Source organism: Corylus avellana, chromosome ca10 (assembly GCF_901000735.1).
Source record: "Corylus avellana chromosome ca10, CavTom2PMs-1.0".
Lineage (NCBI taxonomy): Eukaryota > Viridiplantae > Streptophyta > Magnoliopsida > Fagales > Betulaceae > Corylus > Corylus avellana.
Genome location: NC_081550.1, coordinates 14,925,229 through 14,950,294, shown reverse-complemented (window position 1 = coordinate 14,950,294; position 25,066 = coordinate 14,925,229). Strand labels below are relative to the sequence as shown.

Genomic DNA, 25,066 nt, shown 5'->3' with positions numbered 1-25,066 from the left:
TATGTAGAATTTCATCTGGTTGGCACATCTTGTTTTAACCCTTTATGACTGTCCAATGACATTTAATTCACTGCTTGAAGAAAACTTTGCTTTCGCACTTGTGATCCCCTAACATACTTCACGCTATCTCGAACCTTTTGGATAGCATCATTGATCTCTTTCAATCCATCTTGCACTATCAAATTAAGAATGTGAGCACAACAACGCACATGAAAGAAATCACCATCACAAGGAAGGGCTTTTTTCATGTTCAATTTATCTTTTAAGAACCCAACACAATTATCATTGGAAGATTATCCAATGTTATACTGAAAATCTTGTTCTCAATCCCCTACTCTTGTAGCAAGTTATATATAACATCAGACAAAGATATAGCATTGTGTGGTGGGGGCATAAATGAAAAGTTTAACACCCTCTTGGTTAAGACCCAATCTTTGTTAATAAAATGTGCAGTAAGGCAGATATACTCATCAGTTGCTAAAGAAGTCCACAAATCAGATGTTAAACAAATTCTCCCAGGACAAGCATTCAACATAGATTTAACCCTTTGTTCCTCCCTCAAATACATCTTAACCAAATCAGCCTTACCAGTATTTCTAGAGATAAATGGTACATCAGCACGCAAGTATTGATGTACTGCTCTTACACCATCATATTCAACATATGAAAAAGGCAAATCATGTTTAATAACTGAAGCAACCAACAATTCTCTATATTTTTTAGGATCAAATTTAGAGTCACTTACCCCCAGAGATCCTGCTTTTCCAACTAAAAGCATTTGCCCAACATCACGAGTATTTCTCCCCTCGCAATTTTTACTATGCTTTATTAAATTTCCAGTTCCATATGAACTTCGAGCCCTATATTTATTACCACACGTCTTGCATTTTGCCCATACCTCCGGGTCATTTGGATCAGCATTAGGAACGATGTCATAATATTGCCAAACATCTGAGGTCTTCCTACGCTTCTTTCCCTTTTTCTTATTCCCCATAGAAACAGAGTCATCTCCTAGTGAATTTACTTCAACAACATCGTCGTCAATTTCGAATGACTCGAATGCATCTTGAACAATTTTTTCATTAGTCATCTACACACATAATAATTAGTTAAAGTATATGCTATCAACTAGTTTAATAAGATTCAATGACTATATAACAATTACTTGTCAAAAATTTGGTGCATATTAAATGGAAAGCCTTATTTCGCCATTGGTGCACTTTACATCATTCAAACACTTCCTCCATAGATCATCTTCTTTTAATTTGTATGTACTATATTTTAAAGACAACATCCAAATGGATAAATACTAATTTTAAAAAATTAATTATAAATTGTTAGACCATTCACTCTGTCTCTTTGTTATTCCAAATTTCCAAGGCTTTCAAGCTTTAACTTTAGCAATATTTCACTTTGATTATCTACACAAAATGTTTATCAAATTCTAGCCACATCTAAGCATGTTTTGAGCCCTATATAATCAACAAAGTAGAAGCAGATTAATAATTTAATACTTACTAGTCTCTACCCAGCCAACAAACCGTCAAAAAACAAGCATACCAAATCAATGAAATCATGCCTATAACTTTCTAGTCTCTACTCAGCCAACAAATAGTCTAAAGACAACCAAAAAATGCATTATACATTATACAAATCATACATTATCAGTATTTATAGTGTACACACAAAAAATGCAAAAAAAAAAAGAAAAAAGAAAAAGACAACCAGTAAAATCTAAAAAAAATAGTAATAATAATAAAAATCAAAGCAAGAGATAAAGGGAGTCAGAGACATACCGCCATACCGGACAGTCGGAGACAGAGTGGAGTCGGAGAGAGAGAGGCGCGGCTGAGTTGAGCTAACGGAGAAAGAGTGTGATCGTGTGAGTGAAATTTTTAGATGAGAGAGGGAGATAGAGCCAAGAGGGAGAAGGATAGCCGGAGAGGGAGAGAGGAGAGACAGTCCGGTCGCCGATTTGGGTGGGGGGGAGCTGGCAATTGCAGGGGTGTGAAAACCACACTTTTTAGATGAGAGAGGGTCCGAGGGAGATAGAGGTAGAGCCGAGAGGGAGATGGAGTGCCGGAGAGGGAGAGAGGAGAGACAGTCCAGTCGGCGTCGCCGGTTTGGGTGGGGGGGCTAGCAGCTGCTGCCTGCTAGGGTAGTGGGGTGAGTCATGAGAGTGTGTTTAGGAATTAGGGTTATACCATTACCGAGTCCGGGTTACAACACTTACACGCTTGGGGGATTTTTCTTTTAATTTAAATGGGTTACGAGTCTGGCGGGTCACCCGAGACCCGGTTGACCCGCTAGACCTATTAATTTAAACGTGTCTGGCGGGTCGACTGGTGGACCTACCGGGTTGACCCACCAGACACGAATTTAGCCAGGTCTTATTCGGGTAGACCCGATTAAGACCCGAACCCGATAAGCCCAAACCTAATACCTGCTAACTTCGTGTCGTGTTCGTATCGGGTTCGCGAGCCGTGTCAAAATTGCCAGCCTTAGAAAGGGTAAAGGCTCCTTTAGTCCTATTTGATTCCCGAGAAAAATAGAAGAAACCAGCGTAGGGTTTCATAAGGAAATGAAAATTGCAATAAAATATACAAATTCTAATTTTACAGGAAGAGACATGCAATAGATTAATTTTACAAATTCTCTACTCTCTCTTTATCTTTTCCCTTTTTTGCTTTATTTTCCCCTACTGGAAATTTGTTCTAGGTTTAATTGGAATAAACAAAAGGTGATTAGACACGACTGAGAAGTGAGAACCCAACAACATGATTTTACCAATTAATGTTTCTGAGAGATTAACAATTAATGATTACTCAGAATCACCAAAGAAGTAGATTACAAATAAAATTTAGGTTTAGTGTCACTAATGAGAAATTGCTAAACCCTAAAATCAACTAATGTCTAAGATACAGAGTACCCAAAATTTCATATTAAAATTACATTATTCAAAGGAAAGAAGATACATGGAAGCTGGAGTTAGTGGTAGCCATAGTGCCGCTATGCCGTAAACCAAGAGAGATGAAGAGACCGATGGATGTAGTGGTAGCACCTCAAACCAAGAGAGAGGGAGAGACTGATGGAGAGAGTAGAGAGAGAGAGAGAGAGAGAGAGAGAGAGAGCGACCGATCTTGAAGGTGAGGCCTTGAGGGTGAGTGAACTGAGTTAGGCGTTGCATGAGGGTGAGCCGGTGAGGCCGTGTGTCGTGACCGTGAGGGTGAGTGAAGATTGAAGAGTAAAGGTGAGGGTGAGTCTGTCGAGATACCGTGAGGGCATGCGTGAGATCGGATCAAAGGTCTGAGGGTAGTGGGCAGACGAAAGGTCTCCTGAGTAGGCTAAGCAGCGCGAATTCTTTTTAGGGTTGAGACGTTGAGTAAGTTAAGGCTTTTAGGCTTAGTCTTTAGACGTTTAATGAAAAGAAAAAAAAAAAAAAAAAAGAGTCAAATGTGTCAACCCGCGAACTCGACGGGTTAACACGACCTGACACCTTTACTAAACGTGTTTACAACCCCATTTACGACCTGAACCCGTTAAAGCCCAACCCTAACCCGATTTTACATGTCGTGTTCGCATTGGGTTCGTGTGTCACAAGTTAAATTGCCATCCCTAGTTGGCACTAACTATCTACCTAAATTACACTAAACTAGGGTGTAGTACAATATGTCTTCCCTAGGCATGGCCTATCTAACCCTCTTGATCATATGTCAATTAAAACAGTTGTATAACAATCATTCACATAATCACAAAAAATATGAAGGATTGAGTTCAATCAATATAAAAGACTTTCTAAGACAAGAGAAGAATTCATAATGATTGAATATAAATATTAAGATCAATTATCACAGTTATACAACCATCATGCATATAGAAAAACCCAAATTAAAATACAATTAAACCATTGTTACTTGGAAAGGGCTACATCAATGCCCTATTACAAAATTAGTTGCTTATTTTGGTGTTGGGATGGCTTCCTGCCATGTTCCTCTTCTCTTCAACTCTCCAAGCCTCCAAGAAGATAATTTCTGTTTAAAACTAAGCATACCCTTCTCTTAAAGTTTGAGGTCTATTTATAGGGAGCAAACAAGCCCTATAAGTCCTAGGAATCTCAGAAAAATCGTAGGTTAGTCTCCTAGTCCAAGTGGGAGACTCAAAACCTTGTCCAAGGTGGAATTTGGCTTTTTTTTCGGACTTTTCAGCGCGAGTGCGCTCGAGCCCACTTGTGGTGCGCTCAAGCCCACCTACGCACATGGGCTGAGGTGCGCTCGATCCTAATTGTGGTATGCTCGAGCGCACTCACGCATATGGTTGATTTGTGCTCTTATCTTGTGGGACGATTTTGACAAAGTAAACATCCAAATTAGAAAATTCCTATTCACAATGATTTGTAGAATTTTGAGTTAGCTTTCCAATGTCACTAGACTCGCCTCAATCCAACACTTGAGAAGAAAGTTATGGTCAAAATAATGAGACGAATGCCAAAAACGCTTGTCCCCCCTCCAAAAATGAGCTTCCTAGCTCGAACGGCCAAAATGGTTGGAGGTAAAGACCTCACTCGCGATTCGATGTACGTAACTTCTCTTTCTCCCCACAGCCTGAGCGTAACTTGCTTCCAAGCGCAGTCGATAATCGCCAAATGCTTCGGAAGCCAATCCATCCCGAGAATAACGTCATAACTATTCGTAGGGAGAATAACTAAGTTTGTAGGAAGTATTCTTACACAGATTCTGACAGGGCATCTACAAACTGCACAGTTACAGACTATAGTTTTGCCTATGAGGGTAGTTGCAGCAAGACTAGTTTCCAAAGTTCGTACTACAAGTCTAGACAATCTTACAAACATGATAGATACGAAGGAGTGGGTAACCCCTGAATCAAACAAAACTAAAGCTTCGAATCCAAGTATAGTGACGGTACTTGTCACCACTTCCGATCCTCATTTTGTCTTTTCAGGAACAAGCGCGTAAAGTCGTGCTGGTGCCAAAGGCTTCTAAGTGTTCCCTTTGCTCACACAATCCTTGCTAAAGCGATCGAACTGGCCAGTAGCCATCCTACAAGGTCCCTAGTGAACCCTGTTACACTTTCGGCACAGTTCAAGCACCTGACTTTTCAGCTGCTGAGTCAGAGGCTTGCTTGAGGCACGTCCTTGTGGCCTCTGGGGTGGATAACTCCTTACTGCCATCCTCTTAGCTGGTCCGTCTCCACACGCCGATGTACCAGGTCCTTGGGCCTTCCTCTTCTGATCCACTCTTCACCATGCTCCTTCAAACTTTCCTCATAGATCGAAGCCCAATCCACTAACTAGGAGAAATCACAGATGTCAAAGCAAGTCATCATGGCTTGAATACAGGTGTTCAAACCCCGCTTGAACTTCTTTGCCTTCTTCTCCTCATTCGGGATGAGGTACATGCCAAACCTCAACAACTGAAGAAACTTAGCAGGGTACTCGATTATTGACATACTTCCTTGGGCCAAGTCCAAGAATTCTCGTGCCATCACCTCTTGCATGGCTCTGGGAAAGAAGTGTTGATTGAACTCGTGCTTAAAGATATCCCAAGTAATGGCAGTCTCTAAACCCAAATTAGCGACAAGCACGATCTTCTTGTCTTGCCACCAGCGTTTAGCCTCCCTAGTTAACTTATAAGCAGTGTAAGCCACCTTCTGCTCATTGGTGCACCCATTAGTAGTTAATAGTTCCTCCATATCATTTAGCCAGTTCTCCGGCTGATATGATCGCCCTTTCCATCAAAACTATTCGAATGATGACTAAAAAAGTCTTTCAGAGAACAACCAGGTCCTACAACTAGCTGCCTTGTGCGATCCTATCTCGATCTAAAGCTGACACAAACAGGCCAATCGCATCCATCACATGATCTCTTCCAGAGGGCGCTGCTTCGTAGACTGGAATGTCCACTGGTTCTAGATGAATTTCATCCTCAGCATTCCCAATTTCTAGAGCATTAGGCGCGATTGCTGGGTTCCTTCGGGGGCAGCATTCTCTGCAACGAAGAATAGAGTTAGAACCAAGTCGATTAGAACCAAGCGACCAACCTACAAATAAAGTCCTAGCAACTATCTAGCTTATACTCTAGTGTGATCATTGCCTAGCCTTTCTTTCATTTTATCCTATAGTCCTTCAAAGCATAAGGCTCTGATACCAACTATAACGACCCCGATGGGAAAATTAATTAACTAGTAATTGACCCCATGATTCGTCTCCCAGCCCTATCCCTCATGAAACAAGACTCAGGGATCATAACCTCTCCTGTACGAGAGACTTTAGCGGAAGACTTTTAAACTATAGGATTAGAGAGTAGTAACTAAAACAACCACACATTCATGCACTAAAGTAAACATAATAACATCATCACATAAATACATCATCAAATGTATCGGTCAAAAGACCGTCATAACATATTAGAAACCCCAAGATAATTGTCTTACAAAAAGATAAAAATATCAAATCCTAAGTTTGAGTAATGCCAAAGAGATGACAATCTCGATCATTGCCTCTTGTGTGGTTCCTCCATCATCCCACATGGATGTCAGCCAAATAGGGTCCATGTCTTCAAAAACAACTCGGATCAGGTTCTGAGCAATCACTCAAGTTAGGTTCGTAGGCATCCTCTTCTAGGCTAGCTGAATCGCACAATTATTCATAATGGAGGGGGGAAAACATAAAAATAAGGGGTAATTCTAAAGACTTAGTGAAAATTAATGCACATAATACACACGCCATTATTTTGTGATGAACTCCGTTTGGTAAAGAATGCAATAGTTTAAGCATGACAGTTATCCATGGATGATATAGATATAATACATGCTTATAATCGTGAGTGACAGTGATAGTTCAACAGTATAGTCTACCCGAGATATTACCCCTTCTCAGCAAGGTTGGCACTATCTCGAGGGACCTGTAATACTATGTCAGTGCTCCGACCATTGTACGCTACCGACCATAATACTAGCAGCTTGACCGAGTCCAACCTTGGGTGGCCCATGTTACTAATCATGTACGTCTTGTAGTGATCACCCGTTAAGGCTGTGCCGGTCATGAAACAACCATTAGATCCAACGCCCATATATCACACACACACATTTGACCATAAAGTTAACATATATAGTAAGCCCATGGCTATTATTCCGCACATACCGGATTTTACAATTCTCAATGTCATTATCTTGTTAAGTAGCACATTTTCACACAAAGCTAGAGTTCATGTGCAACAAGGAGTATATCGTGAGAGTTGTAAATATGCATGTTTTGGTACACAAAATAATCGTGCGACGCGGGAAAATAAATGGCGAGCATTATGTGAGTTAAAACTCACATAGGTCGAGTAGGTTCTCCGAGTATCCTTTCAAGGGTTCCAAGCTCTCCAAATTTGTGAAAAACCTCTCATTAGTCTTAAGTTCACTAAAACAAATCCTAGACTCAAAAACAGGGTCGCTGGGTTCTTGGCTAAAAAGGCCATTCCCTGAACGACCTTGGTTGAGTGCTCAACCTAAGGACGAGCGTTCGTTCAGTGAGGTTCAAGTAGAACCTCATTTAACCCACTTGCTTTCCTAGCCTTCATCCGACTAGTCCTAAGGTCAAAAAGGTTTCTAGCAAATCCTAACCAACATGATTCCTTCAAATAACAAGATTATGTCTAATGGAAAGAACGATTAAACAAGTTAAAGCTTATAATAACCTACTAAACAAGAACCAAGCTAATAACTCAATGAAAAGGTAGAGGTTACCTCCACACGCAAAATCTTCCAAGTAGCACTTCTTTTTTCACCAAAAGCTCACAAAATTTCACAACACTCACAAACCAATCCAATAGGGTTTCCCCAAGGTTTCTAAGGTTGAAAATTCGAATGGGGTTAGGGGGTATTTATAGGGAAAGAGGCTGAGAGCAAAATGGTGAATAACAGGAAAGGATCGAGTGCTCGTGTACTGTAACTTAGAGGGGTCAAAGTTGCAAGTGGCACGCGTGGGTAAAAACCAGTGGTCAACAAAAAGTCAACGAGCGCTTGTCATGGTCCCCACACAGGCGCTCGTGTACGATTGCCAGGCGAGCGCTCGTGTGTGGTCCCCCGCACGAGCGTTCGTCTACTGTAGCTCCGAAATCCAAAAATGCCCCTCCAGGTATCCCTAGTAACCCAAAGTCCAATTAACCTCTTAATTAAGTCGTCCTAAGCCTAATTAAATTATTTGGGTCACTACAGAATTCCTCAGAGGAGGTGACTCAACCTGGTATTGTTGTTGTGGGGCCCAGTAGATGGAAGATGGCTCCTCTTCATGAGCTTCTATCTTGGCGATGGATTGAGGGTTAGAGTACATCAATTCATCATTGGCCTCCAATCTGCTGATAATAGCTAACACCTTTGCTTTAAAGTCAGAATTCCTCAAAGGAGGTGGCTCGACCTGATACTGTAGTTGTGGAACTGATTGATATTGAGGGAAATAATAGGATTGATAATTGAACTGCGGATATGCTTGATGATGCAGTTCATGAAATTGTGGAGCATAATTTCCAGGAGCTTAAGCTTGCCACGAGAGATTAGATTGGTTGCTCCATGCCGATTTATAGGAATCAGGATAAAGGTCATTCCCCAGTCTTGAGAACGGTGTGTTCATATGTTCATAAGAATATTTAGAAAATTGTTTAGCAGTAGAACAATCTCTAATATGGTGATAAGGACTATAGCAATATGAACATGGTCCATGGGGTATTAGAATGCCTCCCCACATGAACTAAACTTACAAAAATATAATAACAAAAAAAAAAAAACGGACAAAAGAAAAAAAGAAAAAAAAGAAAAAAAAAAAAAAAAAGAAACTCACAAATGGCTCGAAAACTATGTTGGAAATTCAGAGCTAGAACCGAGCAGGCTGGGTAGGTGTGCTCGATCGCACTGCAGAGTGCGCTTGAGTACACTGTTGTCAGGAGAGGGGCGCAAGGGTGATGCGCTTGCGCACAGCTTGCCGGAATCTAGCAGGGTACGTAGGTGCGCTTGATCGCACTAGAGGGTGCACTCGAGCGCAGCATGCTGGGGCTTGAGCGCAGGCGTGCTGGACTCTGGGGGCTGTGGGTGCGCTCGATCGCACTTCAAGGTGCACTCAAGCGCACTGCCGATGCTGGGTTGCGCAGCTACGGACCTGAATACAAATGAAAAAAAAAAAAAACAACTAAAAACGAAAAAAAAAAAAAAAAAAACTAAAAAGGAACATAAAATAAAATAAAAACATAAAAGAATCAAGTTAAATTCAATCTTTAAAACTTAACAACGCAACCGTTAAGCAATCTCCGGCAACGATGCCAAAATTTGATGTAGTCTTTTTGTGTGCAAAAATATCAATAATAAATATTAATCACTCACAATAGAACGAATCCTTGCAGGATATGGTTTTATTAAGGGTGTCGAACTTCAAAGATTGCGTGGGTGTTGTTATCAAGCTTTTCAATATTACATATAACTCAATTTAAAAGATGATTGTTTATCATTTTTATTTTGTAAAGTAAATGCATAAAAGTAAAGATAATAATGATCAAAGATATAATATGGGGTTGATTTCACCACTAACCGCATAATAATGGGTAACCATAAATTAATAAGGAAAATTCATAATATGCATGATATATGGCTCGTCTCACTTGAATAGTCAAGAAAATACCATTATTTAAGAAATAAGTATAATTCGTTTTCGATTGGCATAGATTGTCCACCTAACTACTACAATGTGGTACGATCCGTCTTCCCTAGGTATGGACTATCTAATTCCTTAATAGGTTACACACAATCAAGGGAATAATATAACACATCTTCGGTTGGTATAAATTGTCTACATAAATTACACTAAACTAGGGTGTAGTACAATCCATATTCCCTAGGCATGGCCAATCTAACCCACTTGATCATATTTCAATTAAAACCATTGTATAACAATCATTCATATAATCATAGAAAATATTAAAGATTGAGTTCAATCAATATAAAAGACTTTCTAAGATGAGAAGAATTCATAATGATTGAATATAAATATTAAGATCATTTCTCATAGTTATACAACCATCATGCATATAGAAAAAACACAAATTAAAATACAATTAAACCATTGTTACTTGGAAATGGCTACATCAATGCCCTATTACAGAATTAGTTGCTCATCCTGGTGTTGGAATGACTTCCTGCCATGTTCATTTTCTTTTCAACTTTCCAAGCCTCCAAAAAGATAATCTATGTCTAAAATTAAGCACACCATTTTCTTGAAGTTTGAGGTTTATTTATAGAGAGATAACAAGCCATAGAAGCCCTAAAAATCTCAGAAAAATCATAGGTTAATCGTCTAGTCCAAGTGGTAGACTGAAAACCTTGTCCAAGGTGGAATTTGGCTTCTTTCAGACTTTTCAGCACGAGTGCGCTCGAACCCACTTGTGGTGCACTCGAGCCCACCTACGCACGTGGGTTGAGGTGTGCTCAATCCCACTTGTGGTGCGCTCGAGCACACTTATGCACATGGCGGATTTGCGCTCTTACCTTCCAGGATGATTTTGACATAGCAAACGTCCGATTTAGGAAATTCATATTTCACAATGATTTGTATAATTTTGAGTTAGATTTCCAATGCTGCTAGACTCACCTCAATTCGACACTTGAGCGGAAAGTTATGGTCAAAATACTGAGACGTGTGCTCTCAAAGTGTGCTTTAAGCCCAAAATCGATAGTTTTTCTTGTATCTTTATTAAGAACTTGAAAACACTAAAACAATGCAAAATTAAACAAATAACAATGATAAAGAATTAACATATGCGAGTTAAGGGGCTTGAATGTGCAACATTCGGTGCTTATCAAAAACTTAAGATTTTTTAAAATTTCTAAGATAATTTAATGGCGGAGTTCATATAATCTTAATTATTAATTGTAATTACATTATTTTGATTTTATCCATCAAAATATTTAATAAGATATAATGAATTAAAAAGATTTCATGATATTTTTAATTATTTAATTAAAAATAATAACTACAAAATAAAAAATTTCACAACAAAATTAAAGTTAAAAAGAAAGCGAAAAAGATTTGGCTTTGAAATATGTTGTAGTTTTTTCAATCATTTCCATTTAACTTTATTGGAATGACAACATGGGCCACGGCCCACTAGTCACTGATGTGGTCTTTTTAAAGCAAAAATATGTCAATAATAAAATATCACTCGCAATATGACGAACCCTTGTAGGATAGGGCTATACTGAGGGTGTCGAACGTTAAGAACTACGTGAGAATTGTTATCAAGTCTTTTAAGATTAAAAGTAACTTAAAAAGAGAGTTTGTTGATTTTGATTGAAACTAAATTGCATAAAATAAACGTAAAAGAGAATTGGAATATAATAGAGAGAGAGAGTAGGGTATTGACTTCACCTCTATCCGCACAACAATAGTTAACCATATTTAATGAGAGAAATTCATTTTATGTATGATAAAATAATCAAGAAAATGTCATTATTAAGGAATAAGTATAATCCATATTCGGTTGGCACAGACTATCCACCTAACCACTAAGATGCGGTACGATCCGTCTTTCCTATGTATGAATTATCTAATTCCTTAATAGGCTATATACAATCAAGGGATAAATATAACCTATCTTCGGTTTGTACGAACCGTCTACCTAAATTACACTAAACTAGAGTGTAGTACGATTTGTCTTCCTTAAGCATGACCTATCAAACCCTCTTGATCATATGTCAATTAAAACCGTTGTATAATCATCATCCTCATAATCACAGAAAACAAGAATGATTCGAGTTAAATAAAAGTAAAAAGCTTTCTAAGACAAGAGAATAATTTCACTAATATTGAGTTTTGAAATTAAGAACAATTGCATTAAAAGATTAAGAACAATATCAAATAGTAACAATCCTCTAAATTATACAACCATTAGGCATAAGCATAAAATCTCTAAATTAAAATATAATCAAACAATTGTGTTTGGATAGAGTTACATCAGTATCCCACGAGAGGTTTAGCCACTCATGACTTTGCTAGGATGACCTCCTGCCATGATCTTCTTTTCTTCAACTCTTCAAGCCTCCAAGAAGTTATTTCTGAATTTTGCTCTAAGTTAGCAGTGTGTCTTTTTTTAGTAGTTAGAAGCCTATTTATAGGGAGTAAGTAAACCCTAAAAACCCTAGAAAAACCGTAGGCAGTCTCTTAGTGCAAGTGGGAGACTGAAAACCTTTTTCAAGTTAGAATTGGGCTTCTACTGGGTTATGGAAAGTCGTGTGCACTCGAGTCCAAAGAGTGGTTTTGGAAACCCCACGTGTGTGCAAGTGGGAGATTGGTAAATCAAATAAATAATAACACTAAAGAATTAACATATGCAAGTTTACGAGGTTTAAATGTGCAACATTCGACGTTTATCATTTACGACCAAGAACAGGAAAAACCGGCCATAAATATGAATAAAGAAGATAGACAACGCTCAAAAAACATTCTTTACCCTTAACCTACTATCATCTTTTCGACCTTTTTACAATCGATTACTAATTTTAGCATCGGAGGTGATACAACTACACTCTCTCTCTTTATGTTCAGCACTCTATTATTGACGTTTTTGCTATTTTGCTATATTTTTCAAGGTTATGAGTTGCTAGCAGGGCCGGCTCAATGGTTAGGTCACTGAGGCGGTCGCCTAGGGCCCTCAGTTAATAAGAGGCAAAAATTTTTTAGTAAGGCCCAAAAAAAAATTTTAATAAGGCCTAAAAAAAAATTTTAATCTTATTTTAACTTAAGGCATAATTTTTTTTTTTAAATAACGCCTCAATATAATAAGCTCATTGTAAAATAAGACCAATTAACTCAAAAAAACAAATATGCCACATCATATTTTTTTGGCAACTAGTTAAAAGTTAAACTTAAAAGTCATGAAACAACAATAAGAATGAAAATAAATATTATTTAATTAATATTTAAATATTAAAAAAATAAGGCTCGACTTTAAAATTTTGCCTAAGGCCCCCCCAAATATATTAAGCCGGCCCTTGTTGCCAGCCGCCAACCATGACAATTGCATATTTGCATTATCATTCATTTTCTTTTTCTTATAAAAAAGTTTGAATAATAATATTTTATTTAGGGCACCATCACCCTGTGTCTGAACCTACCCGACAAAGTGTTGCAAAATCGGTCTCTCGTCGCCCAAGTGTTCCACCTCAAACAACCGTAAATGGTCGGTAACTGAGAACCTTCCGCTGCTGCTGCTTCTACGGACGCGCTTCAGTACTTGTGTCCTATTTTTGTTTCCTATATATATACCCACCAATATCCCCGATTAGAATCCCTATTTCCCAATGTATCCCTGGCACTTCAAAATTTAAACATTTGCCGCAGATCATTCTCTCCAAATTCTAGCTTTAAATATATTTGTTTTCTCACCTAGGGTTTCGATCCTCAGATCCCGAAGCCTTGACTTCTTTATGTAGCCCTATTTTCGCTTCATATTCCTCCGATTTCCCCCTTTTCTGAGGAAACTAGGGTTTTCATTATTTTTTTCACAGTCAGTTGTTTAATTTATTTCCAATTGGAGAGTTGATTTCAATCAAGGGGTTTTGAATATTGTCCCCGAAAGTCTTTCTTTTCGGTGGAAATTTTGGCTTTGACAAGTTGAGGAGATGGGGGTTTGAAATTGGTTATCATTTATCAACAACACGTTTCCATTACGACGAGGAGAAAGGTTAGGGTTTTGAATTTTGATTGTATACTGTTCTGGATATGCTCGATTTTCGAATACATTTTGTTGGGTCTGAAATTTCTAGGCAAATTTTGGCTTTTTTTTTTTGGACTGGTAATTAGCTTGGCGTGTTATTTTATTAGTTTTTCTGTCGTAAAATTATCAACTTTTATTATTTTAATTTTAATTTCGTTGTCTCTGTTTGTGTTGTTTTTGCTTTTAATAATGGAAAAGGTCAACGTGTTGTGGGTGCTGGGGAAGGGTGTGGTTTGACCCTGCATTTTTTGCTATAAACTGGAGCGGTCAAGATGTTGGCTCTGAATGGTAATGGGCTGAATAACATAAGTTGTTCCTTTCATTTGGCTGAATGGCATCCGTTACAATAGCCAAGCTGATCCGGGCTTGGAGCCCTCGCCTCCTCCTGTAAATCAGGTTTTCATTCTTCGTTTTAAGTGGCACAATGTATATTCATTTGATTTCGGCTGAATTTCTCAAAATTTGTGCTGTGAAAACTACTTCAAGATTGAAAGGGAATTTTTTTTTGTTAAATTTAGCTTCAGGTAGCTTTTGTTGGAAGTGGGTTACGGTATTTGTGGTTTTTTTAATTTTAGGGTATGCCTTTTTACAGGTGTTGGGGATATATTTTTTCAGTTGCTGATAATTAAAGAAATTACTTCAAGGTTCAAGTTTCTCATGCTGAGTAAGATTATTGCCAGAATGATAGGCTGCTGCGGTTGCTTTGGCTTTGGTTTTAGCAGAAGGCCCAAACGACAACCAAGGCCAACTTCAGGCTTCAATAATCACCATTCCCTGGATTTGTTGTTGGATGAAGATATTGAAGATGATGAGGATTGTTCATACAATGGTGATGTTACGGATACCAATCATGGAGATGATGCTGAGTTGCACCACAGCCGCGCCAAACATTCTGAAGAGATTTTAAGGTTCAGAGAACAAAATGGAATGGTTTGCAGACAATTTCCTGTCAAGGAAACTCATAAAGTTGTTCGCACAGAGGTATGATTTTGGTCTTATTTGCGTGATGAAACCTTAACCTTTTGTTCTTGAAAAATTATACGGGTGTGCAAGGTAACCTTTCCCTATTTGACGCTTATTTTACATACAAATACAATTTGGTTGACCATAAGCTTTGACATCATGATAGTTTTCTGAATCAACAGTGATATTGGGGATCTTATTGTGCTTATTAGTCATATGCAGTTATTAACGTTTCACTTCCTAAAGATTCATATGTAAGAATGTTTAAAATATATTCTAATAGTTTTCCAGTAGGATTTCAATTTAATGCTGCCATTGAAGGTCTGGTTTTTCATTATCATGGTATTAGCTGTGAGTTTGATTGAAGCTCTCTCTATATCTCCCTCTTTCTATAATGTGGTCAAACTGCAGGCTGACTTACTGAAGAAGGTTATGTATGTGGGTATTCCTAATCTTGGCAAGCTTATGGATATGTGCACAGGCTTATATGGATGCTTTGTATTTTCCATTCAGCTTTACATGCTTAAATAATTGTTGTTCCCTTTGCCATTTTCTACTCATATCAATATTTCTTGTTAAAACTTAGTTTCAATGCATTTTCAGGATGAAAACGGTAATAAGATGGTCAATGAATATGTTCGTGAGTGTAAGATTGGTGCTGGTAGCTATGGGAAAGTGGTAAGCATAATCTTGATGACATTGTTTTGTATATTTTTGCATCAATGAGTTATATGGTCAATGTTTATGTTCGTCAGTATAAGTTTGGTGCTGGTAGCTATGGGAAAGTGGTAAGCATAATCTTGATGACATTGTTTTGTGTATTTTTGCGTCAATGGGTTATATATTTAGCATTTTTCATATTGTTTCTTTAGCATCTTCCTTGTATGTGCCACAGGTTTTATATCGAAGCAGTGTAGATGGAGAGCATTATGCAATCAAGGTATTTTTTTTCTAAAAGAGTTCTTTCTAGTGCATGTTATGGTTATAAAACGGTTACGACTGAGGATGTATTCTGGTCATTTTAATTTATTTGGGGGCTAGTCTATTTCTACTTCCATTATGATGTAATTTTGCCCATTAGAAAAAATATTGGAAGCAGTACTGAGTGATGCTGGTTCTTTACTTGTTATTTAGTTCCTCTAATTTTATAATGACATTTCTTTTTCTAATCAGTAGGGGTTTCTTTGTATACATCCTGTGTATATGGGTTGCACCCTTCTGCTCGTTTGATAATATACTTAATACTTATAAAAATTTGAAAAAAAAAAAAAAAATTAATGACATAATATTTGGTATTTTTTTTTATTTATTTATTTGGATAACTCTGAAGTTCATGCCAAATAGAGGTTTCACTTTGTAATCATATGAGCATAATTTAATGACAGGCCTTTCATAAGTCTCATTTGTTAAAGCTACGAGTTGCACCCTCAGAGACTGCTATGACTGATGTGTTTCGCGAGGTATCTGCTCACTGTCTTCTATTTTGTGATTTATGCTATTTTGCATTGGAAAACTTGCAAAAAAAGAAAAACTTGCATATTTGTCTTGTCGACTTGGCTGATGCTTTAGTTTCTTGCTAACCATGGTCATATTACAGTTTATTGTTACCAATGTCTCGGGTGAAATGTAACTTCTGGTACATATCTTGTGGTTATGCAGGATCATCATTCTCATACCTATATGCAAAATTTATTTTCTTAGACTGCTCAAAGCTCTTGATGCTTCTTCTAATTATGATATCTCCAAGACTGAGGTTTATTTTTGTTTTTTGAACAAGTGTCCAAATCATTTAACAAGAGCATAATGCGTTGTCTATTGGTTTTTCTTTGCATATCAATGGTTGATTTTTTTTTCTTCTTTTGTCAGGTAAATTAAATGGTTGATTACATAAGCTGATTTAGCTCTTTCATGTTTAAGCGTGAGTCTTATCAGAGAATAATTGTATGTGCCTTTTCCTTTCAGGTTCTTATTATGAAAATGTTGGATCATCCTAATATAGTCAATCTCGTCGAGGTGATTGATGACCCAAACACTGATCACTTCTACATGGGTATATTTTTGCCACTTCTTTTTTGGTTTCCCTATTTTCAGTTTGAACAAATGTGCTCTATTTTGCAATATTTGCTGTGCATGAAGATATGAATATATGAAGAACTAGGTTAGCATTTTTGCTTAATGTAAGTGACCCATTTTTTTTTTTTTTTGTTTCAGTTCTTGAATATGTGGAGGGCAAATGGGTTTGTGAGGGTTCAGGTCCACCAGGTGGCTTGGGAGAAACCACAGCAAGAAAGTACTTGCGGGATATAGTTTCGGGGCTTATGTACCTCCATGCTCATGTATGATCTTGAAAGTCTGCTTTTGATCTTGGCTTTGAGAATAGGATGATATTTCATCTCTGCATGGTCATCTGCTTTGCTTTCCTAATGGCATACCTTTTTCTTTTTTGGGAAAACTTCACTTACCCCACTAATATTTAGGCGCTTTCCAATCATACCTTCAAAGTTTAAGATTTTGCAATGTCGGGTTCTCATGTTTTAGCCTCTTTCAGTTACACACCTACCATGAGAATTTAGGGTCAAATCAAAAGGTGGACTTGTGAAATGTCCCTTATACCCCTATAAAAATAAAAATACAAAATTACCCCAATTAATCATGGGTAGTCACAAGATTGCATTATATTCATTTACGTAGGCATTTTTCCTCCCTTTTGTGAAGTTTTTAGGCTTCAATTATGGTGAATCTTATTATGTTTCCTTTGAAAATGCAGAATATTGTGCATGGTGATATTAAACCTGATAATTTGTTGGTTACTCGTAATGGTACGGTTAAGATTGGGGATTTCAGCGTCAGCCAGGTGTTTGAGGTAATGAAAGTGCTTCCCCCTTAATTTCTTTAGGTTTACTTCATTGAAAGGCAAGAAAAAGGTTGTGATGATGTCCCATCATATTTATTTTTAAATTATATGCATGAAGGTGGAATGTGAAACTTTATCCCTGCTCAGCTCTAGGAGTACATCTTGTGTGTTGATAACTGAGGGGTTATTGATATTTCTACAAGCAGTATTTTTTTGAAGACTTAAAGTTGTTTCTCACAAATAAAAATTCAAAATATTTATATCAGTAAAACGATGAGATCACTTAAGACGTACTTTTATTTATTTATTATTATTATTATATCACATAATTCAGATTTTTAATATTTCAGACTGAAAGAGCTATTCAATTTTAAGACCGGCTCACCAAGCGTTTTTAGAGAGATAAGGTCTAACTATTGACTTAGTGCAGATTGTTGTGCAATATGAAAGAATTGACGACACCAATTTGGATATATGCATTGCAAACCTCCATGTTTCTCCCGTCATAGTTTAACCATACAGATTTTAATTTGTGTACATGTATTAAGTATATGTCTACAAGTAAAATAGTCGAGAAAATGTAATTAAAAAATTTCTATGTAGTTCTTTCATTTTTTTTCTTTAAAATTTAAAAGTTGAGTGCAAGTGTTTTTCACATGCTAGTTTAGAACGTAATTTAGAAATGAAATTTTAGTCATGGAATGAAAGTGTTATATAATTAAAATGTACAAGATTTCATGGAGTAGAATGTTTGGTCTCCTGGATATAGAGTTTACTTAGGACTACAACCTAGAGAGGGGCTTGGTGCATACAGGAGTCATGATTTGGATGTTTAAGCTGTAATGGCTACATATAATTTGATATTAGGTCAGTTTGAGAACTCAGCTACATGAACTTGTAAGCATGGTCAAGGGATTAAGAACAAAACTAAAAAGCCTTGTACACTAACTCATTTTTTTTTTTTTTTGATAAGTAATGTTATATATATCAAAAGCGCAGAGGAGTGTAACCGTAGTACATATGGAGTATACAAGAGAACGCCTACTAAGAAGGAGAAAAGAAGAAAATCTAACAAGCTAATAACTAAAGGAGCTAAATAAGTAGATGTTCGAGTAAAGAGGGAAAAAAAAAAAAGGGCTTGAGCTCCTCTTAAGGTCCTCTCAAGATTCTCGAAGCTCCTATCATTTCTTTCCCTTCGTAGGCACTACATAATGCAAAGGGGCACCATCTTCCAGACAACCGCCCTCCAAGGGTTACCCCCGACCACCAGCATGTGAACAAATCCACCACACTGTTAGGCATAAACCCAGGAAAGCCCAAAGTGACTAAAGATAGCATTTCATAAGGAATATGTAACCTCACAATGGAGAAGGAGATGGTCGATAGATTCCTCATTCAGCTTGCAATGACAACACCGATTGACCACGATAAGTTGTCTTTTCTTGAGGTTGTCCATAGTAAGAATCTTCCCCAAAGCCACCAACTAGGCTAAGAAAGCCACTTTTGAGGGCTCCTTGGTCCACCAAATGCTCTTCCAAGGAAAAGAGGGATTGTCTTTGTGTGCTAGGGTCTTGTGAAAAGATCTAACATCAAAAATCCCTTTGCGAGATGGGATCCACCTAAGCTTGTCCTCCCCACCCCTTCTTCCTCTTGAAAGAATACAACAGAGAATAAAAAGAGGCCAAAATGTCAACTTTCCAATCATGAACCAAGCGAACAAAGTTGATGTTCCACTCGACAAGTCCATATTAGTGGCCACAGACGCTTCCTTCACCGAGGCAATGTTATACAGAACTGGGAAAGCTACCTTGAGGCAAACCTTGCCACACCACACCATCCCAAAATCATTGATGAGAGATTATAGTTTCAAGTAGTAAAGGGTCAAGCTTAAGCAGCCAACTTTCCCAAAATGACTTGCTGAGCGAGGGAGTTCTATATATAGTAGTTGCTACCCTTCTTCACTATGATATTGCTAGAGAATTGTGGAATTTGGTGTTTTAGATGTTTGGAGTAGAGTGGGTTAGCTTGGACGGGTGGTAGAGGTCTTCGCGTGCTAGAAAGGACGGTCTTGTCGGAATGATTCATATATCAAAAGCATAGAAGGGTGCAATCCTAGTACACAGAAAGTATACAAGAGAACGCCATAAAATGAAAAGAGAAAAAAAAGAAAGCCCTCCCATCCAAAACCCAACAGAGAAAGAAAGCCCAACAAAAAACCCTCACTACACCATAAACCCTAGGACAAAAGCCCTCCCACCCGAGACCCAAAAAGAGGCTCAGCGATGCCGCCCTTGGGCCTTGCCTTTCCCTCGCCGATTGGAAGTAATATCATCGCCTTAGTTAACTGTGCTCTTCAAGTTGAGCAGCTCCCTAGTGCCCTTGTACATCGCTCGAGGGACTTTTACTTATGAAAATCCTCTTCATTGGTGTCCAACAACGCCAAGGCTGGATCCTCCTCTTCATCATAATCCCAATCGAGAGGGTCAGGAAAATAATCCCACTCATCAATCTCCTTAGATGGATGACAAATGCCTAGAGGGAAAAGGCTATCACCGTCCTTATCCCACACCACAATCTCCCCTAAAGGGCCAAAACCTACCAACCAATTTTGGGATTGTGACAACCCATTCCAACTGGGGTCCTCCCTTTCCTCAACAACCTCTGATAATGTCGATAAAACATTAGGCACCTTAGATGCATGAGAAGTACCTTTCACCGACGATCTTGAATTAAGGAAACCCCTCCGTAATAAGCTAGTATTCGGAGCATCTGCAGCCCCAATCTCATCTACAGCCTCAGAAGGTAACTGTTTAACAAACCCAGCAATTGGCAAGGATTGAAACTACACCGGAGGAGCATCGAGAGCCTCCACCGCCTCCAAGAGTAAGGACTTTTTCACTAGCTTGCCCTTGGCTTCCCTAGCTCTTCGATAATATTTCAACGTCTGCTTGTACACTGATCGGACTATGGGGGCCCCACTCTCCGACAACATCGGAAGTGAGTGTAGCTTATCACCCAAAGCTGCTGCTCCTGGAACAGCAAGATTTCTGGCAGATTTCTTTGACAGAGAAGGAAAAGCTTGATTAGCCCTGAAGTCCGAGGGGTTGTTGGAGAGAGAGGAGCCTAAAGACAAGTCTGTAGAGTGAGAAGCCTGAAGACACCCAATCATCGGTGTCGAAGCAAATTGCCAGACCCCCGCAGAAGCTCCTGCAGACTTTTCCGGCGTAAAGAGAACCTGCCCAGAAGACGTAGCAATCGTGACAGAGGACGATACTAGAACCAAATCGTGACCAGAGCCATGGTCTGGACCCAAAACTGAAAGAGAACTTATCCATAACTGAAACAGGCTCCAAATCGTCAACCCAAGCTGATTTAGCACCATGATCAGGATCAGAAACCAGCTTCAAAGCCAAACCCGATAATTGACCCAAACTCGGTTTAGAATTAGGATCCAAACCGTGACCCGAACCCGCTTCAAGGACTGACCCAGTATTTCGACCAAAGGCAGTAACTGCAAGGCCCAAAATACAAGCCCTTTACCGCCTGCGTTAGGGCTTCGAAACTAACCCAACTAGAACCTGGTCCAACTTAGATAGAACTTGCCCTAGAAGCCTCTTCATCCTTTGATTACCAAAAGTACCCTTCTTCTTCTTCAAACTCAATGTCGCAGCAGCCGCTGCCAGGGAGCTGGGCAAACACTCCATCGCATAGCAGTCCACTTCAATTCGCAGCCCGCCTCCATCAGACACCGCCTCGAAGCAAGTCGACACCGAAAACAGGTTGAGAAAGCTTGAGGAAAGAACCTTCAACCCAATAGCTTTCACCTCGACACCAGAAGTCGAGTGAAGCACTTGCATGAATGACCGCCCAGAATTAACACCTGAAGAAGCACCCATAACCCACTGAAGCTGATTCCCCGCTGTAGTTGGGACCACATAATCCAACGACCCAGACTTCTTAACCTGTACCGCCATCAACTGCCATAGCTCTCCCGCAAATTGCTGCCATCCCCGCTCATAACGGCCCTCCGGAAGCCAGATGACTCCCTTACGACCACCTTCGGCCAATACAGATACCTCCAGGAACCTTCCTGCCTTATTACCTCCCCCATGAACCATCATAACCTTATCTCCCTCACGATAAGACTTGGCGGTATCATCCTTCAGCTGAGACTGACTCGCCGCTTCTACCGTGGCCACCAACCAAGAAGAACATTGGTTGCTCGCAAAAATAAACCCAACGAATCCTTTTCTTCTTTCCTCCAGACAAAGGTCAGGACACCCATCCTTTGCCGAAAAGCAAAAAGTTTTTGCTTCAAAGGAGAAGCGATGTTCCATGACAAACTCGTTGGGCCCTAGCGTGCCATTGCTAGGGCTGAAAAGAATAGAAAACTGAGGAGAGAGAACAGAGAAAAGGAAGACCGTCTATAAAGATACAAACAAAAAAAGATTTAAACATTGTGTGGAATGTAATTCATTTTTGTTTGATGGCGTTCATTTGGAGAGAAAGAAATGCTTGAAGTTCGAAGATCGCTAGAAGATGAGTTTGGAGTTGCAACTTTGAAACACCTAACTAGAAAGGACAAAGCGAATAGAGAAATCATCAAAACTAATCGACAAAGGGGACACATAAGCCGTAGTCCAAAGATACAAAGTACGGTAAAAAGAGGCTAAATCTCGACCAATGTCCTCTCCAAGTTCTCAAAGCTCCTATTGTTTCTTTCCCTCCATAAGCACCAAAGAAGGCAAATAGGCGCCATTTTCCACACCACAGCACTCGTCAGCCTTTCGGAGGACCACCAACAAGCAAGCAAGTCGAAAACCTGTCTGGGCATAACCCAAGACATCTCGAAGCGACTAAAGAGAGCACTCCACAGAGCAGAAGCCACATTGCAATGAAGAAGGTGGTCTACGGATTGCCCAAACTTCTTACACATGCAACATCTGTCTATCATGATAACACGCCGCTTCTTGATATTATCCAAGGTAAGAATCTTGCCAAGAGTTGCTGACCATGTAAAAAAAGCCACTCTTTCGGGAGAAACGACTACCGTCAGAACAAGCCAAGGAACAGAAGGACTTGACCTTGAACAACCTTTTTTAGAAGGGACCCACCACAACTTATCTTCACTACCTCGTCTCACTTTAATCGAATGCAAAACCTGGAGAAAAGAAGCAAAAACATCCACCTCCCAGCAACTATATGTTTTGGTGAAATATTGATTTCATGAAAGCTGCTGAGATAAGGATGCTATGGTGGATCAATGGTTACATGGTCAAAGATACTTAAGAGAAAAATGTCCTTTCAAAGTGGCATCAATTGAGGGACAGATGAGGGGAAGATACTTGATATGGTGCATGTGCAGTGAGGACCTATGTCTGCGTCTGTGTGAAAGAGTGAGTTGATCCAAGTTAGTGAAAAGGATTAAGTTGGATGTAAATAGTTAGAAATGGCATGATTATTAAAATTTGAATTCGAGTATACAGTCTTGACATGATTGAATGGAGGATTCCTGTAGCCGATTCCCAGTACTTTGGAAATCCATGTAGTTGCGTCCAATTACTTTGGATTAAAGCTTAATAGAATTGATTTGAGCTTAGTTACATCAATTTAATAAAGGTCTTTGACAAACATGCTTTCTTCTGATGTTCTTTTGGCCTGCTTGAATGTTGAAGACAACTCACCTTCCTTCCCCTGCCCTCTTTAGTGGCAAGCATTGCATTTGCAAAATATACTTCTAAAATTTGTGTTACTATGATGCGGTGGAACTGTCTTGTTATAAAATTGTATTTTTAGATTAGTTAGTATAAATGTCTTTCAAATTGAGCTCCATGTGGGACCAGAGTTGTAGTTCTTATTGCTCTTTGTTGAGTAAGTATTTTATATTGGGACCTCACAAGCATTAGCAGTGGACATGTTTTCAGTAACAGAAATAGTCATGTTTTTACTTAAACCAAGTATTTTGTCACGTATCATTGACAATATTTCAATTTCTCCTTTTATTGGTTTCATTTGCAGGATGATACTGATGAGCTCCGTCGCTCCCCTGGGACTCCTGTTTTCACTGCCCCCGAGTGCTGTCTTGGTTAGGGTTCTCTCTCAAGCTTGAAATATGCCTAGTGACATTGAAATTAATTGACGTGGGGATGTAGTTACCATGTCTTTTTTTTTTTTCCCCCCTGTTCAACAGGTCTAACCTATCACGGGAAAGCTGCAGACACGTGGGCCGTCGGAGTTACTTTGTACTGTATGATTCTGGGTCAATATCCATTTCTAGGGGAGACCCTGCAGGATACATATGAGAAGGTGCACAAAAGTTACTTTCTCCATTTCTGTTGACTTTCATTTTCTACTCTCTAGGCCCTGTGTTTTGTAGAATTGTCTAAGTGGTCTTTCCTTCTGCAGATTGTTAATAACCCCTTGGTTCTCCCGGATGATATGAACCCAGAGCTGAAGGACTTGCTAGAGGGGCTTCTTTGCAAAGGTCAGTGGGATGTATTCATTACCAACATTTTGTCATATCCGGCCGTGCCTATAAAATGCCAGAATTCCCTCGAATGCGTCTCGTCTTTTTATGATAGCTGTATTTCTGCACATGCACCTGCTCCACAATTGAACTTAACCCTTGTCTTTTGCAGAACCAAACATGAGAATGACATTGAAGGCTGTTGCGGAGCATACCTGGGTTACTGTGGAAGACGGGCCAATTCCTCAGTATTTATGTTGGTGCAAACGTAAGAGGCTGCAGAGGGAAGAAGCGGATGGGAACAATAATGATACTCACATAACCCCTACTGACTAAATTGTTTTCTTAGGTTTTTGTATAGTAGAAAAGCTATTTTTTTTCTTTTCCTTTTTATTTTTATTTTTATTTTTTGATGCATCAATTTGACTGGCAAGGAGGTAAAAATCATGACAGGCCGTTTCAAGGAAAAGTTTCTGGAGCACTTGAAAGCCCAAAGAGTGAGTTGGTGATTAGTATTTTTGAGTTGATAACTGCAGAAATTCAGTACTTGTGAGTTGGGGATTTTGTCATGATTTGAAGAGAAGAAACATGTCTTGTACCAGTCCTGGATCTAAAATATTGTTTGAGTTATTTGATTGAGAATCTAATTTCATATTGGAGGATATATGAAACTGTATCTGAATTGAGTAATGATAATGGCCCTTCAATGTTAATTGGGCTTGTGAGTAGGTTTGCTACCTGTATGCTGCATGAAGCTCTTGTGCCATAAATATTATCTAATAAAATCGAATGAAATTCAGTAGAAGAAATATGATTTCAGACTTGTGTTGATGAAGAACAATTTCAATGAAGTTGTGAAACCAATTGCTTGATTTGTTTCTTTATGAATATGATTTACTTGTATATTGAATATTGAATATTTGATATACCAAGTGCACACAAACCAAGTGCAAAGCTAGTCTCAACAAAGCGCTGTGCGCTACTTTCGTAGTGAAAAACACCAAAGAAACGCTTAATTCAGAA

General features: G+C 38.8%; 1 protein-coding gene across 1 annotated transcript; it reads left to right on the top strand.

Annotated features, from left to right (window-relative positions):
* Window positions 1-13,130: 13,130 nt before the first annotated feature.
* On the top strand, window positions 13,131-24,862 carry LOC132163416 (serine/threonine-protein kinase GRIK2-like). Its single transcript, XM_059573698.1, has 13 exons — window positions 13,131-13,727; window positions 13,959-14,156; window positions 14,353-14,741; window positions 15,327-15,401; window positions 15,619-15,663; window positions 16,109-16,183; window positions 16,686-16,773; window positions 16,935-17,059; window positions 17,491-17,586; window positions 23,596-23,662; window positions 23,768-23,883; window positions 23,983-24,061; window positions 24,216-24,862. Exons 3-13 carry the CDS (start codon window positions 14,418-14,420, stop codon window positions 24,377-24,379), a joined length of 1,254 nt encoding a protein of 417 aa, XP_059429681.1. The 5' UTR covers window positions 13,131-13,727; window positions 13,959-14,156; window positions 14,353-14,417; the 3' UTR covers window positions 24,380-24,862.
* The last annotated feature ends 204 nt before the right edge of the window (window positions 24,863-25,066 follow it).